Source organism: Astyanax mexicanus, chromosome 4 (assembly GCF_023375975.1).
Source record: "Astyanax mexicanus isolate ESR-SI-001 chromosome 4, AstMex3_surface, whole genome shotgun sequence".
Lineage (NCBI taxonomy): Eukaryota > Metazoa > Chordata > Actinopteri > Characiformes > Acestrorhamphidae > Astyanax > Astyanax mexicanus.
In genome coordinates this window covers 54,606,974-54,620,339 of record NC_064411.1, presented here as the reverse complement: position 1 = coordinate 54,620,339, position 13,366 = coordinate 54,606,974, and the positions used below count along the sequence as shown (strand labels likewise).

The 13,366-nt window shown below is 42.2% G+C and overlaps 1 protein-coding gene across 2 annotated transcripts in view; it reads right to left on the bottom strand.

The window, feature by feature from the left end:
• slc44a5a (solute carrier family 44 member 5a) overlaps nucleotides 1-12,510 on the bottom strand; it is a 150,230-nt gene extending 137,720 nt beyond the window's left edge. For both annotated transcript variants that reach the window (XM_049478871.1, XM_049478872.1), the window contains exon 1: nucleotides 12,363-12,510. In XM_049478871.1, the coding sequence (XP_049334828.1) occupies nucleotides 12,363-12,399 (37 nt within the window). In that variant the 5' untranslated portion in view covers nucleotides 12,400-12,510. The remainder of the gene's footprint in view (nucleotides 1-12,362) is intronic.
• Nucleotides 12,511-13,366: the final 856 nt, after the last annotated feature.

Genomic DNA, 13,366 nt, shown 5'->3' with positions numbered 1-13,366 from the left:
AGCGCCTTTTTTTCCTGATTATGTAACCCGGTCTGTTTGGTCATGTGACCTGTACAGCGCTGATTAGCATTTTCGCTAAGCGTAGCGATCGCCCTTGACAGCACTGCAGGTTTAAAATATGCACATGTTGAAAGCTTGTTGTGAGGAATTACATAACCATCACCTTCATCACCTTCATCACCCTGAGATGTGAAAGGAGAGAATAAAGCAAACTCCACACGTCCAAACTCTTATAAAACCTTTAATTAAGGGTATTAAAAAGAGTTTATCTTGCTTTGGTTGGAATAACTTTTTCTACCATAAATACTTTAAGATTGAAGATTTGATTGCATTTAGCCCTAAAAGTAATGGATGGAGGTCCATCATTCCAGAGAACACAGTTCCAAACCTAAATCCAACCACCTGAGATACCATAGCAACCACTTAGCAACACCGTAGCATCCACCTATAAAACAGTAGCATCCACTTATCAACCACTTAGCAACACCACAGCAACCACATGGAAAAGAATAGCACCCACTTAGCAACCACTTAGGAATACCACAGCAAAAACATCCACCCGGGATACCAGAGAAATCATATAGCAATGCCATATTGACCACTTAGCAACACTATAGCATCCATCCAGCAACCACTTAGCAACACCACAACAACCACATGGAAAACAATAGTCCCAACTTAGCAACGGCTTGGCAACCACTTGGCAACATCACAGCTACCATCTGGAACCACTTGGCAACACTACAGCATCCACAGGGGATACCACAGAAATCATTTAGCAATTCCATTAGCAACCCCACAGCATTCACCTGGAAAACAATAGCACCCACTTAGCAACACCATAGCATCCACATTTGATATCACAGAAATCATATAGCAATGCCATATTAACCCCTTAGCAACACCATAGCAACCACCTGGAGAACAGTAAACATTCCCAAACGCCCAATTTTCACACCCAAAACTACACCCCTGAACAGACACACACTCCCTAACACACACTATCTAACACACACTATCTAACACACACTATCTAACACACACTCCCAAACACACACTCCTGAACACACACACATACTCCCTAACACACACACTCCCGAACACACACACTCCCAAACACACACATACTCCCTAACACACACACACACACACTCCCGAACACACACTCTCCAACACACACTGCCGAACACACACTCCCTAACACACACACACTACAGAACACACACACACTCCCTAACACACACTCCCGAACACACACACTCTCAAACACACACTCTCCAACACACACTTAAACACAAACACTCAAACACACACTCCCAAACACACACTCAATAACACACACTCTCAAACACACACTCCCAAACACACACTCAATAACACACACTCTCAAACACACACACACAACTTTTACTCCTGGAACGACACTCCCGAACACACACTTCCTAACACACACACACTGCCGAACACACACTTCCTAACACACACACACTGCCGAAAACACACTCCCTAACACACACACACTGCCGAAAACACACTCCCAAACACACACTCCCAAACACACACTCCCTTACACACACTCCCTTACACACACTCTCGAACACACACACACACACAACTTTTATTTCTGAAACGACACTCCCAAACACACACTTCCAGACACACACTCCCGAACACACACACTCCCGAACACACACACTCCCGAACTCACGCTGCTTAAGTGCTCCAGTTGTGCTGGGTGCACTCAGCGTTTCGGTGCAAGGCTCCCTGGTGCACGTGGCTCTAAAACAGGAGGGTTTCCATATTCATGAGCTCTGGAGTTTATCACCCAGTCAGGTGCTGCTGACACCTTAAAATTTAACCACAATGCTCACGCTGGAGAGAGGCTTTCAGACGCACGGATACACTCCACCGACACGCTGAATTATACGTGAGCCGGGAAAAGCATGACAGAAGAGGGCTGGATGAGACGATGGATGAGAAAAAAATAACCATCCCTGAAAGTTTTAGGAGTGTCACTGAGAGTAAAGGCTGCTTAAGATGCTATAGCATTCATTTTATAAAATATATAACTTTATTTCTACAGTGATAATAGCAAATAACTGTCCAAACATCACATTAAGCATTATTTCCCAATCCAAATTTGGTGAAATGTTTGGTCAATTGGCCAAGAAAATGTGCTGTTGTAATCTAAAGCTACACCACAGCAACCACCTCAGATACCATATCAATCCCTTACCAACATAAATTCCACAGCAAACGTCAAGCAACACCATATTAACCGCCATGAAACACCACATAAACAACTTACCAACAACACAGCAACTATTAAGCAATATCATATCAACCACTTAGCAAAACCACATTAACAACTTAGAAACACCATAGCAACTATCAGGCAAGATCATATCAACCACTTAACAACACCACATCAACAACTTAACAACACAGCAGCAACTATAAAAAAAGATCTAATAAACCACTTTGCAATACCACATCAACAAATCAGCAACAACACATAAAACACTTTGTAGTACCAAATCAACAACTTAACAACACCACAGAAACTATCATGCAACACCACATCAACAACTTAGCAACATCACAGCAACTATCAAGCAAGATCATATCAACTGTTTGGAACACCACATCAACAACTTAGCAACACCACAACAACTATCAAGCAAGATTATATCAACCACTTAGCAACACCACATCAACGACTTAACAACACCACAGCAACCACAGCATATATATATAATATTGTATTGGATCGGTTCCATCTCTAATTGTTATCGCAAAAATACCCAAAAATACTGTAATATTGTGATATTATTTTACTGGGCTGTATCGTCCAGTCCTATCAGTAGGTACAGATCCCTCCCTCAGACGAAGTCTGCTGGCTAATTAACTAGCAGACAGAAATGGCGTTTCTTCAACTGATTCAATGGGTGGGGCTCTATCTAGTGGGGGTTGATGGGTGAGGGGAGGAGCCAGGTTGGTCCTTCTATGCAGGTTTTCATGTATTGTAATGTCACAATAAGGGAGAAGCTTCCAAACGGCTCATAGAAGCAAAACTCAGATTTTTAAGCTAAGCTGACACACTGAAAATAGATGGATGGATTTTATGGTGATTGGAGTGATTTTATAGGGGCAGTCGAGACCCTAGTTGAAATACAAAAGAAGTCAAAAAGTGAGTTTTGACAAAAAAATGCACCTTTAGGCCAACCGATGCAATGAATGCAATCACCCACTTCCAGAAACATTACAGTCGAGGGCTCTGGAATATAATCAAGAGGAAGATGGATGATCACAAACCATCAAACCACCAAACTGAACTGCTTGAATTTCTGCACCAGGAGTAAAGCAGCATAAAGTTATCCAAAAGCAGTGTGTAAGACTGGTGGAGGAGAAGAACATGATGTGATTAAAAACTGAACTCTTAAACTTTATGAATATGAACGCGTGAAAGCTCTGTATCTTTTTTTGTTAGTTCAGACATTTCTCATTTTCTGTAAATAAATGCTCTAAATGAGAATATTTTTATTTGGAATTTGGGAGAAATGTTTATAGAATAAAACAATGTTGATTTAACTCAAACATAAACCTATAAATAGCAAAATCAGAGAAACTGATTCAGAAACTGAAGTGCTCTCTTCATGTAAGTAATGTAATGTAATGTAACAAGTACATATAATAATAACTGGGAATATCCACACCTGTATAAGTGATGAGGTGTTATCTTGTGAGTGGCAATACATCACAAGATATAAATCAGCTAGTGTTAGTGACTTGGCATCAGTGAGAATAATACAGCAGTAAAAGCGAGGCCGCAGATGCAGAAAGAGCCGTGATATGTATTAACAATGAAAAGAGCCTGAAATATTCATCCAGCAGAAGATGCACAAGCAGCGTGTGCTGCTGACAAAACCTCCCCACAGTCTGGTTTTAGGCAAAGACTGCAGCCATGATTAAAAATACATACAGCCCACATCCCTTCAGTCATTACGGAGACAGCCTACTGCGCCGCGTCTGACTTTAAAACGAGAAAATATGATACGTGTTGTATTTTGAGTCGAATTGCACATGATGCACGTCAAATGTGAATCAAATTCAACTTGCACTTCTGTTTTTAAGCAGATCCAAGTCTTTAAAATAACTAAACTTGGATTTGAAACTTGAATTTCTGCTTAAATTGGTCATTAAATGTGTTCTGATCTTCTTTTAAGTCACAACAATAGACAAACACTGTCTGCTAAAACTAATAACACACTAAAATATATATGTTTGCATGGTTTTATTAAACACAACATGTTAACATTCACAGTGAGGAGAGAAAAAAAAGTATGTGAACTTCCAGACTAAAGACTAAAGATGAGATTGGACGTGTTGGTTAAAGCTGCCCTGCTCTATAAAAAAAAACACACACATTGCTTGATGTGAATCATGCCTCTCAGCACAAAAGATCAAGCTCTCAGAAGACCTACGTTTCAGAATTGTTGACTTGTAGCATGAAGCTGAAAAGGGTTACAAAAGTATCTCTAAAAGTCTTGATGTTCACGTGTCCACGGTAAGACAGACGCTCTACAAATGGAGAAAGTTCAGCACTGTTACTGCAGCTACTCTCTCTAGGCGTGGTAAAGTCCTGTAAAGATGACTGTAAGAGCACAGCGCAGAATGATGAATCAATGAGGTGAGGAAGAATCCTCTAAAGAAGAGTGTCAGCTGAAGAGCACATGCTCACATTTTTGTTGACAAATCTACAATAAGGAAAACATTAAACAAGAATGAAGTTCATGGGAGGACACCACGAAGAAAGCCACTGCTGTCCAAAAAAAGCTTGCTTTAACATTGACAACCCTAATAAAAACATCATTTTTGGTATTTGCTTATTTAGGAGTATTTTATCTTCTTTAGTAGTAAAGCAGATGCTGTGAGGTATTCCGATACATATAATTGATATCGTGGTCAATGTATCAAGATGCCCTGTGAGTCCCATATCTAATCAAATTCTGCTCAATCAGGCTCCGAGTGGCCAGTATAATCAAGAGATTGCTGGTTCGAATCCTGTTCATGCAGCTTGCATGCAATTGGTCTTGCTCTCTCTGGGTGGGTACAGTAGATGGCGCTCTTTCCCCTCATCACTGCTAGGGTGATGTGGAAAGCACTAAAAACCCTACTACCTCACTGGACTCTATTGCACACTGTGTAATAGAGTAATTACTACCTCACCTGGTCCTTTTTGCACACTGCAAAATTTGCACACTGTCTTGTTATTTATTATTCTTTGTCTGTATGGTGTTGTATTGTCTGTCTGCACTTTTGTACTGTTGCACTATTGTTCTGTCTACACTGTGTTTATGTGCACCATGGTCCCTGGAGGAACGTTGTTTCGTTTCACTGTGTACTCTGTATATAGCTGAAATGACAATAAAAACCACTTTGACTTTGACTTTGACTTGGATCAGCACAAGGCTGCATCTGTGAGCTGATGTATCAGAACCGAGTCGCTGCACTTTCCTCCGAGCGTTAGCGCTGTGATGCTACTCGGTAATGCTACAGCATCAGCAGCAGTTCAAAAAGAGGCGGAGTCTGACTTCACATTTATCGAAGAAGGCGTGTGTTAGTCTTCTCTTGAGTTGGTTGGTTAACTGGTCTTGTAAATGGGGGAGAAAATTAGATATAATAATAATAATAATAATAATAATAATAATTTTAAAAAATGGAACAGATTTGAGCCCCTACATTTTTTCTGAATGTCCTGCGACTTACGAATTCTGAGGACGTTCTTTTCTCATGTATAGCGCTGCTGCTTTAGAGTCAGCCCTTTCTGCCAAAGGTGTGAACAGGACATTGAATATAAATGGAACAGCATGAAAAAACCTGTCGCCAGGCCTGAGGGCATCACACTGACGGGTCTGGGGATGTCTCTTCTGCTCTTTCTCCAGCCGTGCTCAGAAAATATAAAATACCATACTCTGAGAGATGATCTGTGTACCAGATTAGACTCACTGAAGAACTTCATTCACCAATATACAGGGTTGCCAGGTTTAACAAAAAATATCCAGCCCAAACTCAGTCTAAAACCAGCCCTATAGAAGCTTAAACTAGCCCAAAATATACATCTGTCACACGTACTGAGTGTAAGGGATTTATTATCAGTAGTGGTGTTTAGCTTAAAGTCATTAATAATACTGTAACATTAGTGTTTTATTAGTTATTTTATAACAGTTTTATATTCCAGTCAAGAACATTTAACCCTTGTGTGGTGTTCGGGTCTGTGGGACCCGTTTTCATTTCTCATCAAATGATATAAAAAAGATATTTTTTCTAACTCAAACTCATTGGCATTGGCTCATTTTTTGTGAAAAACATATATCAAAACACATTTTCGATAAACACACACTGTACACCCCCCCCCCCCCCCCCCCACACACACACACACACATTTATATTACATACAGTATGTTTGGCCAAGGGCTAATAAACATTGCTTCATTTGTAAATTTGAAACTAAACAAATTTTCTACTCATATCTTGAGTTTAATTCATTTTCTTTTACATTTTATTAAAAAACTAATAAAAAAAAGAGTAGCACTTTTTAAAAGAAATGTAACATAAGAAAGGTAAAGGGCAAATATTAACCATGTAAGCTGTTTATATTGCTTGCAATTTAGGTGAAGCGAGCATGTGTAAAGCATTTTAATGTAGAATTGCTTAATTTTGCTGAATTAAATACAAGTAACAAAGTAAACGAGTAACAAAAATACGAACACCACACAAGGGTTAAAAGTAACTAAATTATCAACAAAAAAAAAGAAACTGACTTTTACTTACTAATTTCTGTTCCTGCATTGTGATATCTCCCTCTCTTTTTCTCAATTCAATGCAACTTAATAAAGCTTCATTGGCTTGACTATATTAAATGACAATGTTTTCAAAGCATTATAACAATAAAATAATTAACTAATTGAAAAAAACTAAAAAAAATCAACAGTTAATCAGTTAACTGTTAAGTTAAGGTTAATTAGACATTAATTACCATTGTAATTGGCTGTTTGGATACCTGTGTAGATTATATTGAAGCTATATGATCGGCAATAGGCAGCCCGAGGGCCAGATGTGGCCCAGCAGGCACGAAACCTCTGGCCTGTGAGGTTATTTGAACTATAAAAAACAATTATGAAAATAAATAAATAAATAAATAAAATGCTTCTCTGGTGAGCTTTTGTTTACATTCCTCCCCTGTCTCTCTCTCTCTCTCTGTCGCGCTCGGCGCGACTTCAGTTTTTACCTGTTCTCGTTTTTCCACTCCGTTCTTGGGCTTCCTATCACTTTATAGGACGTTTTTTTCCCGGCCGTGTCCCATTTCTGTCATGTCCTGTCTGTTCTCTTGTCTGTATGTTCTCATGTGACCCGGCTCCTCTGTGTTTCATTCCCAGTGTTTTTCCACTCACCTGTGTTCATTTGTAGCTCCGCCCCTTCGTCCCAGGTGTTTCCTGTTTCCTGTGTGTGTGCACCTCTATTTAAGGTCCGTGTTCCATTTCCCCGGTGTCGATCCTTGTATGTTTATCATCTGTCAGTGCTCTATGTGTTCCCCAGTTTCCTCAGTCCTGTTTTCAGTAAATCCCTGTGTATTTTGTATCTGTTTTTGTTAATAAATCCCTTTTTGTTTGCATTTGCGTCCGCCTCCGCGTCCTCCCTGCACCCGCACCTGACAGAAGGATCGACCATAATATGACTCTGTGCCCGCAGCTCCGGCCGCCTCTGACTCTGTGCCCGCTGCCACCCCAGTTCACGTGCCTGGGCTGCCCGCCTCTGCTCCTGTGCCTACTCCCAGGTCACGAGCTCCTAGGATCGCCGCGCCTGCTCAAGCTGCACCCGCCGCGCCTGCTCAAGCTGCACCCGCCGCGCCTGCTCAAGCTGCACCCGCCGCGCCTGCTCAAGCTGCACTCGCCGCGCCTGCTCAAGCTGCACCCGCCGCGCCTGCTCAAGCACCAGCAGCACCCGCCGCGCCTGCTCAAGCACCAGCAGCACCCGCTGCCCCAGCTCCAGCAGCTCCCGCTGCTACAGCCTCAGCTCCAGCACCAGCAGCTCCCGCTGCTACAGCCTCAGCTCCAGCACCAGCAGCTCCCGCTGCTACAGCCTCAGCTCCAGCACCAGCAGCTCCCGCTGCTACAGCCTCAGCTCCAGCACCAGCAGTGCCTGCCACCCACGTGGTACCCGCTGCCTTTGACCCTGTGCCCACGGCTCCGGCTGTCTCTGATCCTGTGCCCACTCCTAGAACTTTGTACACCCCCAAGCAAACTCCCAGAACAATAGTTGGTCCCAAGCCCCGTGTTTCCAGGCCTGTCCCGGGGCCTCCTGACTTTGCCCCCAGTACTGTGCCCAGGCTGTCCCCACAGACTTTTGCTGGTCCTGGGCACCCTCCTGTGTTTTTTGTGCCCCTTTCTCTCCCTGTCATGGTCCCCGTGTCTGTGTTTGTTCCTGTTCCTGTCCCCTGTGGTTTTTCTATTCCTGTCCCAGTCACTGTGTTTGTGTCCGTCCCCGTCAATGTTCTCGTCCCTGTTCCCGTGTCCGGTCCCGTCCTTTCTCCGTCTCCTGTCCAGTCTCCGTCCCTGGTCCAGTTCCCCGTCCAGTCTCCGTCTCCTGTCCAGTTCCCCATCCAGTCTCCGTCTCCTGTCCAGTTCCCCATCCAGTCTCCGTCTCCTGTCCAGTTCCCCGTCCAGTCTCCGTCTCCTGACCAGTTCCCCGTCCAGTCTCCCGTTCTGTCTCCTGTCCAGTCTCCGTTCCCTGTCCAGTCTCTGTCCCCTGTCCAGTTCCCTGTTCAGTCTCCGTCCCCTGTTCAGTTTTCAAGCCCTGTCCAGTCTCTGTTCTCTGTCCTGTCTCGGTTTCAGTCCCCGGTCTCGGCTCCTGTTTTCGTTTTTACGCGCCTCGGGAGCTGCGCGTTTAGGGGGAGGTTTCTGTCATGTCCTGTCTGTTCTCTTGTCTGTATGTTCTCATGTGACCCGGCTCCTCTGTGTTTCATTCCCAGTGTTTTTCCACTCACCTGTGTTCATTTGTAGCTCCGCCCCTTCGTCCCAGGTGTTTCCTGTTTCCTGTGTGTGTGCACCTCTATTTAAGGTCCGTGTTCCATTTCCCCGGTGTCGATCCTTGTATGTTTATCATCTGTCAGTGCTCTATGTGTTCCCCAGTTTCCTCAGTCCTGTTTTCAGTAAATCCCTGTGTATTTTGTATCTGTTTTCGTTAATAAATCCCTTTTTGTTTGCATTTGCGTCCACCTCCGCGTCCTCCCTGCACCCGCACCTGACAATTTCACTAGCCGGGGCAGCGGTAGTGTATTGGAACGTGACCCTGACGACACGGGTTCCATCCTGCGTGAGGAGCGGTGCGTTTATTTATTTATTTTTTTCCTTTTTTCTTGGGTTTACCTGCTTTGAGATCAACTGTTCTATAATTGGGTTCAACAACCCTCTGGGCTGGAGAGCTACTAGTCTACTGTAGCACTCCATCCCATCACACATTTTTTCCATTTTCCAAAACAGATTTTTTTGTTTTTTGTTGCCCTTCACGTAATGTAACCCTGATTTAAACCTTTTCTCCACAACCTTATCTCTGACTCGTGAGTACCTTGATTTTTGTGATTATACAGTATTTATACTGTATTTATTTATACTTTATACTGAGACTAAATTACACACAGCTGGACTTTTGGAGGAAACTGATTGATTGCAGTGGATTTTATTTAGTTTTTTTTTATTTCAGAGTAAAGGGGATGAATACTTTTGCACGCCACACTTTTCAGATGTCTATTTCATACCGCTTCACAATTACATGCTACTCTGTGTTGGTTTATCATTTTTTTTTTTTTTTTTTTTTTTACAATTTTCTGTTGTAGAGAGCTGTAGAGGTTCCTAATGGAGTCCTGTGATAATCCATCCCATGCAGCTCCAATCTTCTCACACAGTTCCTGCAGATTTTACTCTAGAGTGGAGTGCTGATTTTAATAATAAAAAAAAAAAACGTGTGGGATGCTATTGGACGCCCCTGGTTAGGTCTGTATATTAGTGGTATAATGACGGTATTATATTCAGCCGGAGTCGCTGCATTGTTTGAGCAGACTGAGCCAGTGTCTCGTTCGTTTGCGTTTTCTACTCGGTTAGATTTGTTTCGGTTGTGAACACACAGCCGCTGCCGCCTCTGGCTCCGGAGCTAAAACCCCACTGCGAATGTTCATCAGCAAACAAACAGATGTGATGTGACTCTGGGCAATTAGCCAAGCAGCGCTCTCAAACTCGGCCCGTTTGGGACAAACAGGTCCAAATACAGGACTCGTCTTATTCTGGAGAATCATCAATATCACCTGTCTCACTCGTTATACTCATTCAGAGCCAGAAAGACAAATCCCAACTCCAAACAATCACAGGAACATGGACTTAAATGCAATTGTAGTATTGCAGTATCTGATACTGTCGATTTTTTCGTTGACGAACATGCTTAAAGCCACCAAAAAACATACCATAAAAAATTACCATAAAGTGTTTTTGCATGTGTACAAGCATCAATATCAAATGGCCAACATGACCAGAAACCCCAAGCTGCTCAACAAGCAAGTATGCCAAAGCATGACCAACCTGACCAATCTTAACAACCAATATGATCAACATCACCAAGCAGGTTGACCAACAAAACCAACCTGAACAATCTAAACAACCAATAAACCAAAGCTTGAACAAGCAGGTTGACAAATATGACCAGGAAAACCAGACCAATCTAGAAAATCATTATGACCAACATCACAAAGCAGGCTGAGAAGCATGAGCAACCTGACCAATCTAAACAACCAATATGACCGACATCACCAAGCAGGATGACCAGCAAAACCAACATGACCAATCTAAACAATCATTATGACCAACATAACCAAGCAGGTTGACCAGCATGACCAACCTGACCAATCTAAACAACCAACAAACCAACCAAAGGTGACCAAGCATGTTGACCAGAATGACCATCAAGACCTACCTGACCAATCTAAACAACCAATATTACCAACATCACCAACCAACAACCAACAAACCAAAGCTTGAACAAGCAGGTTGACAAGTATGACCAGGAAAACCAACCTGACCAATCTAAACCACCAATATGACCAACATCACCAAGCAGGTCGACCATCATGACCACCAAGACCAATTTGACCAATTAAACAACCAATAAACCAAAGCATGGCCAAGCAGATTAACCTGCAAAACCAAATCTAAAACACCAACAAACCAATATGACCAACATCACTAAGCAGGTAAACCAGCAAAACCAATCTGACCAACCTAAACAACCAACAAACCAAAGCTTGACTAAGCAGTTGTCCTATTATGACCAGCAAAACCAACCTGACCAATCTAAACAACCAACAAACCAAAGCATGGCCAAGCAGGTTGAACTGTAAAACCAACCTTACTAATCTAAACAACCAATATGACCAGCATCACCAAGCAGGTTGACCATTAAAACTAATCTGACCAATCTAAACAATCACCAAACCAAAGCCTGACCCAGCAGGTTGACCAGCAAGAATAACATAACCAAACTGACCAATCTAAACAACCAATATGACCAACATCACCAAGCAGGTTAATCATTAAAACCAACCTGACCAATCTAAACAACCAACAAACCAAAGCTTGAACAATCAGGTTGACCAAAAAAACTACCCTCACCCATCTAAACAACCAACAAACCAAAGCTTGACCAAGCAGGTTGACAAGCAAGAACAAAAAAAAAACAACCTGACCAAATTAAAACAACCAATTTGACCAACATCACCAAGCAGGTTGACTATCATACCCAACAAGACCAGTCTATACAGCCAAGGAACCAAAGCTTGACCAATCAGGTTGACCAACATGACCACAATAATGACCAAAAACACCAAGTTGGTCAACTATGTTGGTCAAAATCTTCTTTTTTTTTAACCATCTTGTCCATCAAAGACCAGTTTGGACCACCAAAATAACCATCAAGTTTCCATCAACAGCAGCCAAAGTAACAAAGTATCTACTGGAGAATAAACATTTGCCAACAAACAACATTTTTAAACAGTTGCTTAAATGTTTTTTTATGACATTTAATGCATATAAAAGTCTTCTAATCTGTATTATATCTCATCTAGAGCAATGCCAAAACAACACAACTCAAAAAGCAGCATCTTTTTGGAATTGTCCGTTCCACCTTAAATAGTGCAGCAGTTCCATTCAGGCGCCTGGCGCCTGAATGGAACTGCTGCACTATTTAAGGTGGAACGGACAATTCCAAACACAAGCTGGTTGAATGAGAAAAAGCCAAGTTAATCCTCGTAAACTCACCGTAATAAACAGCCGGTACTTCGCTTTTCCTCGCCATTTTTCAGCTCCGGTGGTCCCGGTGGTTCCGATGGTCTCACAGGTCCAGAAAGCCCCCCGGACTCGGTACTGGTACCAGGTTTATCTGGTGGGATCCTCCACGAGCCAGCAGCACCGCTCACACACTACAGCCATCAACTGACTGGATAGAGCATTTACAGTAGGTGCCACCACACACACACACACACACACACACACACACACACACACGGTGCATGTATTGCTGTCTTTGTGGGAACAATAAAAAAAATGCTATTTATAGGTTCATGTTTGAGTAAAATGAACATTGTTGTTTTATTCTATAAACTACAGACATTTCTCCTAAATTCCAAATACTAAATATATATATATATATATAGTAATGTATTCGTTCATATTCATATCAAGTTTTAAGAGTTCAGAAATCAATATTTGTTGGAATAACCCTGGTAGTTTTTAATCACAGTTTTTTTCATGCATCTTGGCATCACGTTCTCCTCCACCAGTCTTACACACTGCATTTGGATAACTTTATCATCATGTTTTGCTGTCTTTGTGGGGACAATTCAATTCAATTATTATTCTATTATTTTGGGTACATAAAGTCATGTGTTCTTTCTGCTGTGGATTTTCTGAATAATCTATCTATCTATCTATCTATCTATCTATCTATCTATCTATCTATCTATCTATCTATCTATCTATCTATCATATTTACATTTGCTCCTGCAACCATTTATTTTCATAGTGGGAGTGTCTCCCCCTCTCTCTTTCTCTCTCTCCCTCCCACTCTCCTTCTCTCCCTCCCTCCCTCCCTCCTTCTCTCCCTCCCTCCCTCCCTCCCTCCTTCCTTCACTCACCATCAGTGTGTAGTCGTTCCCTCCAGGCTACCTACTCTTGTAATTAATTAAGAGAATTAATACACGCCTTTTGTATGTTTCGATTCACCTAGAGTGTACTTTTCCCGTCGTTACGATAGCAAAGACACA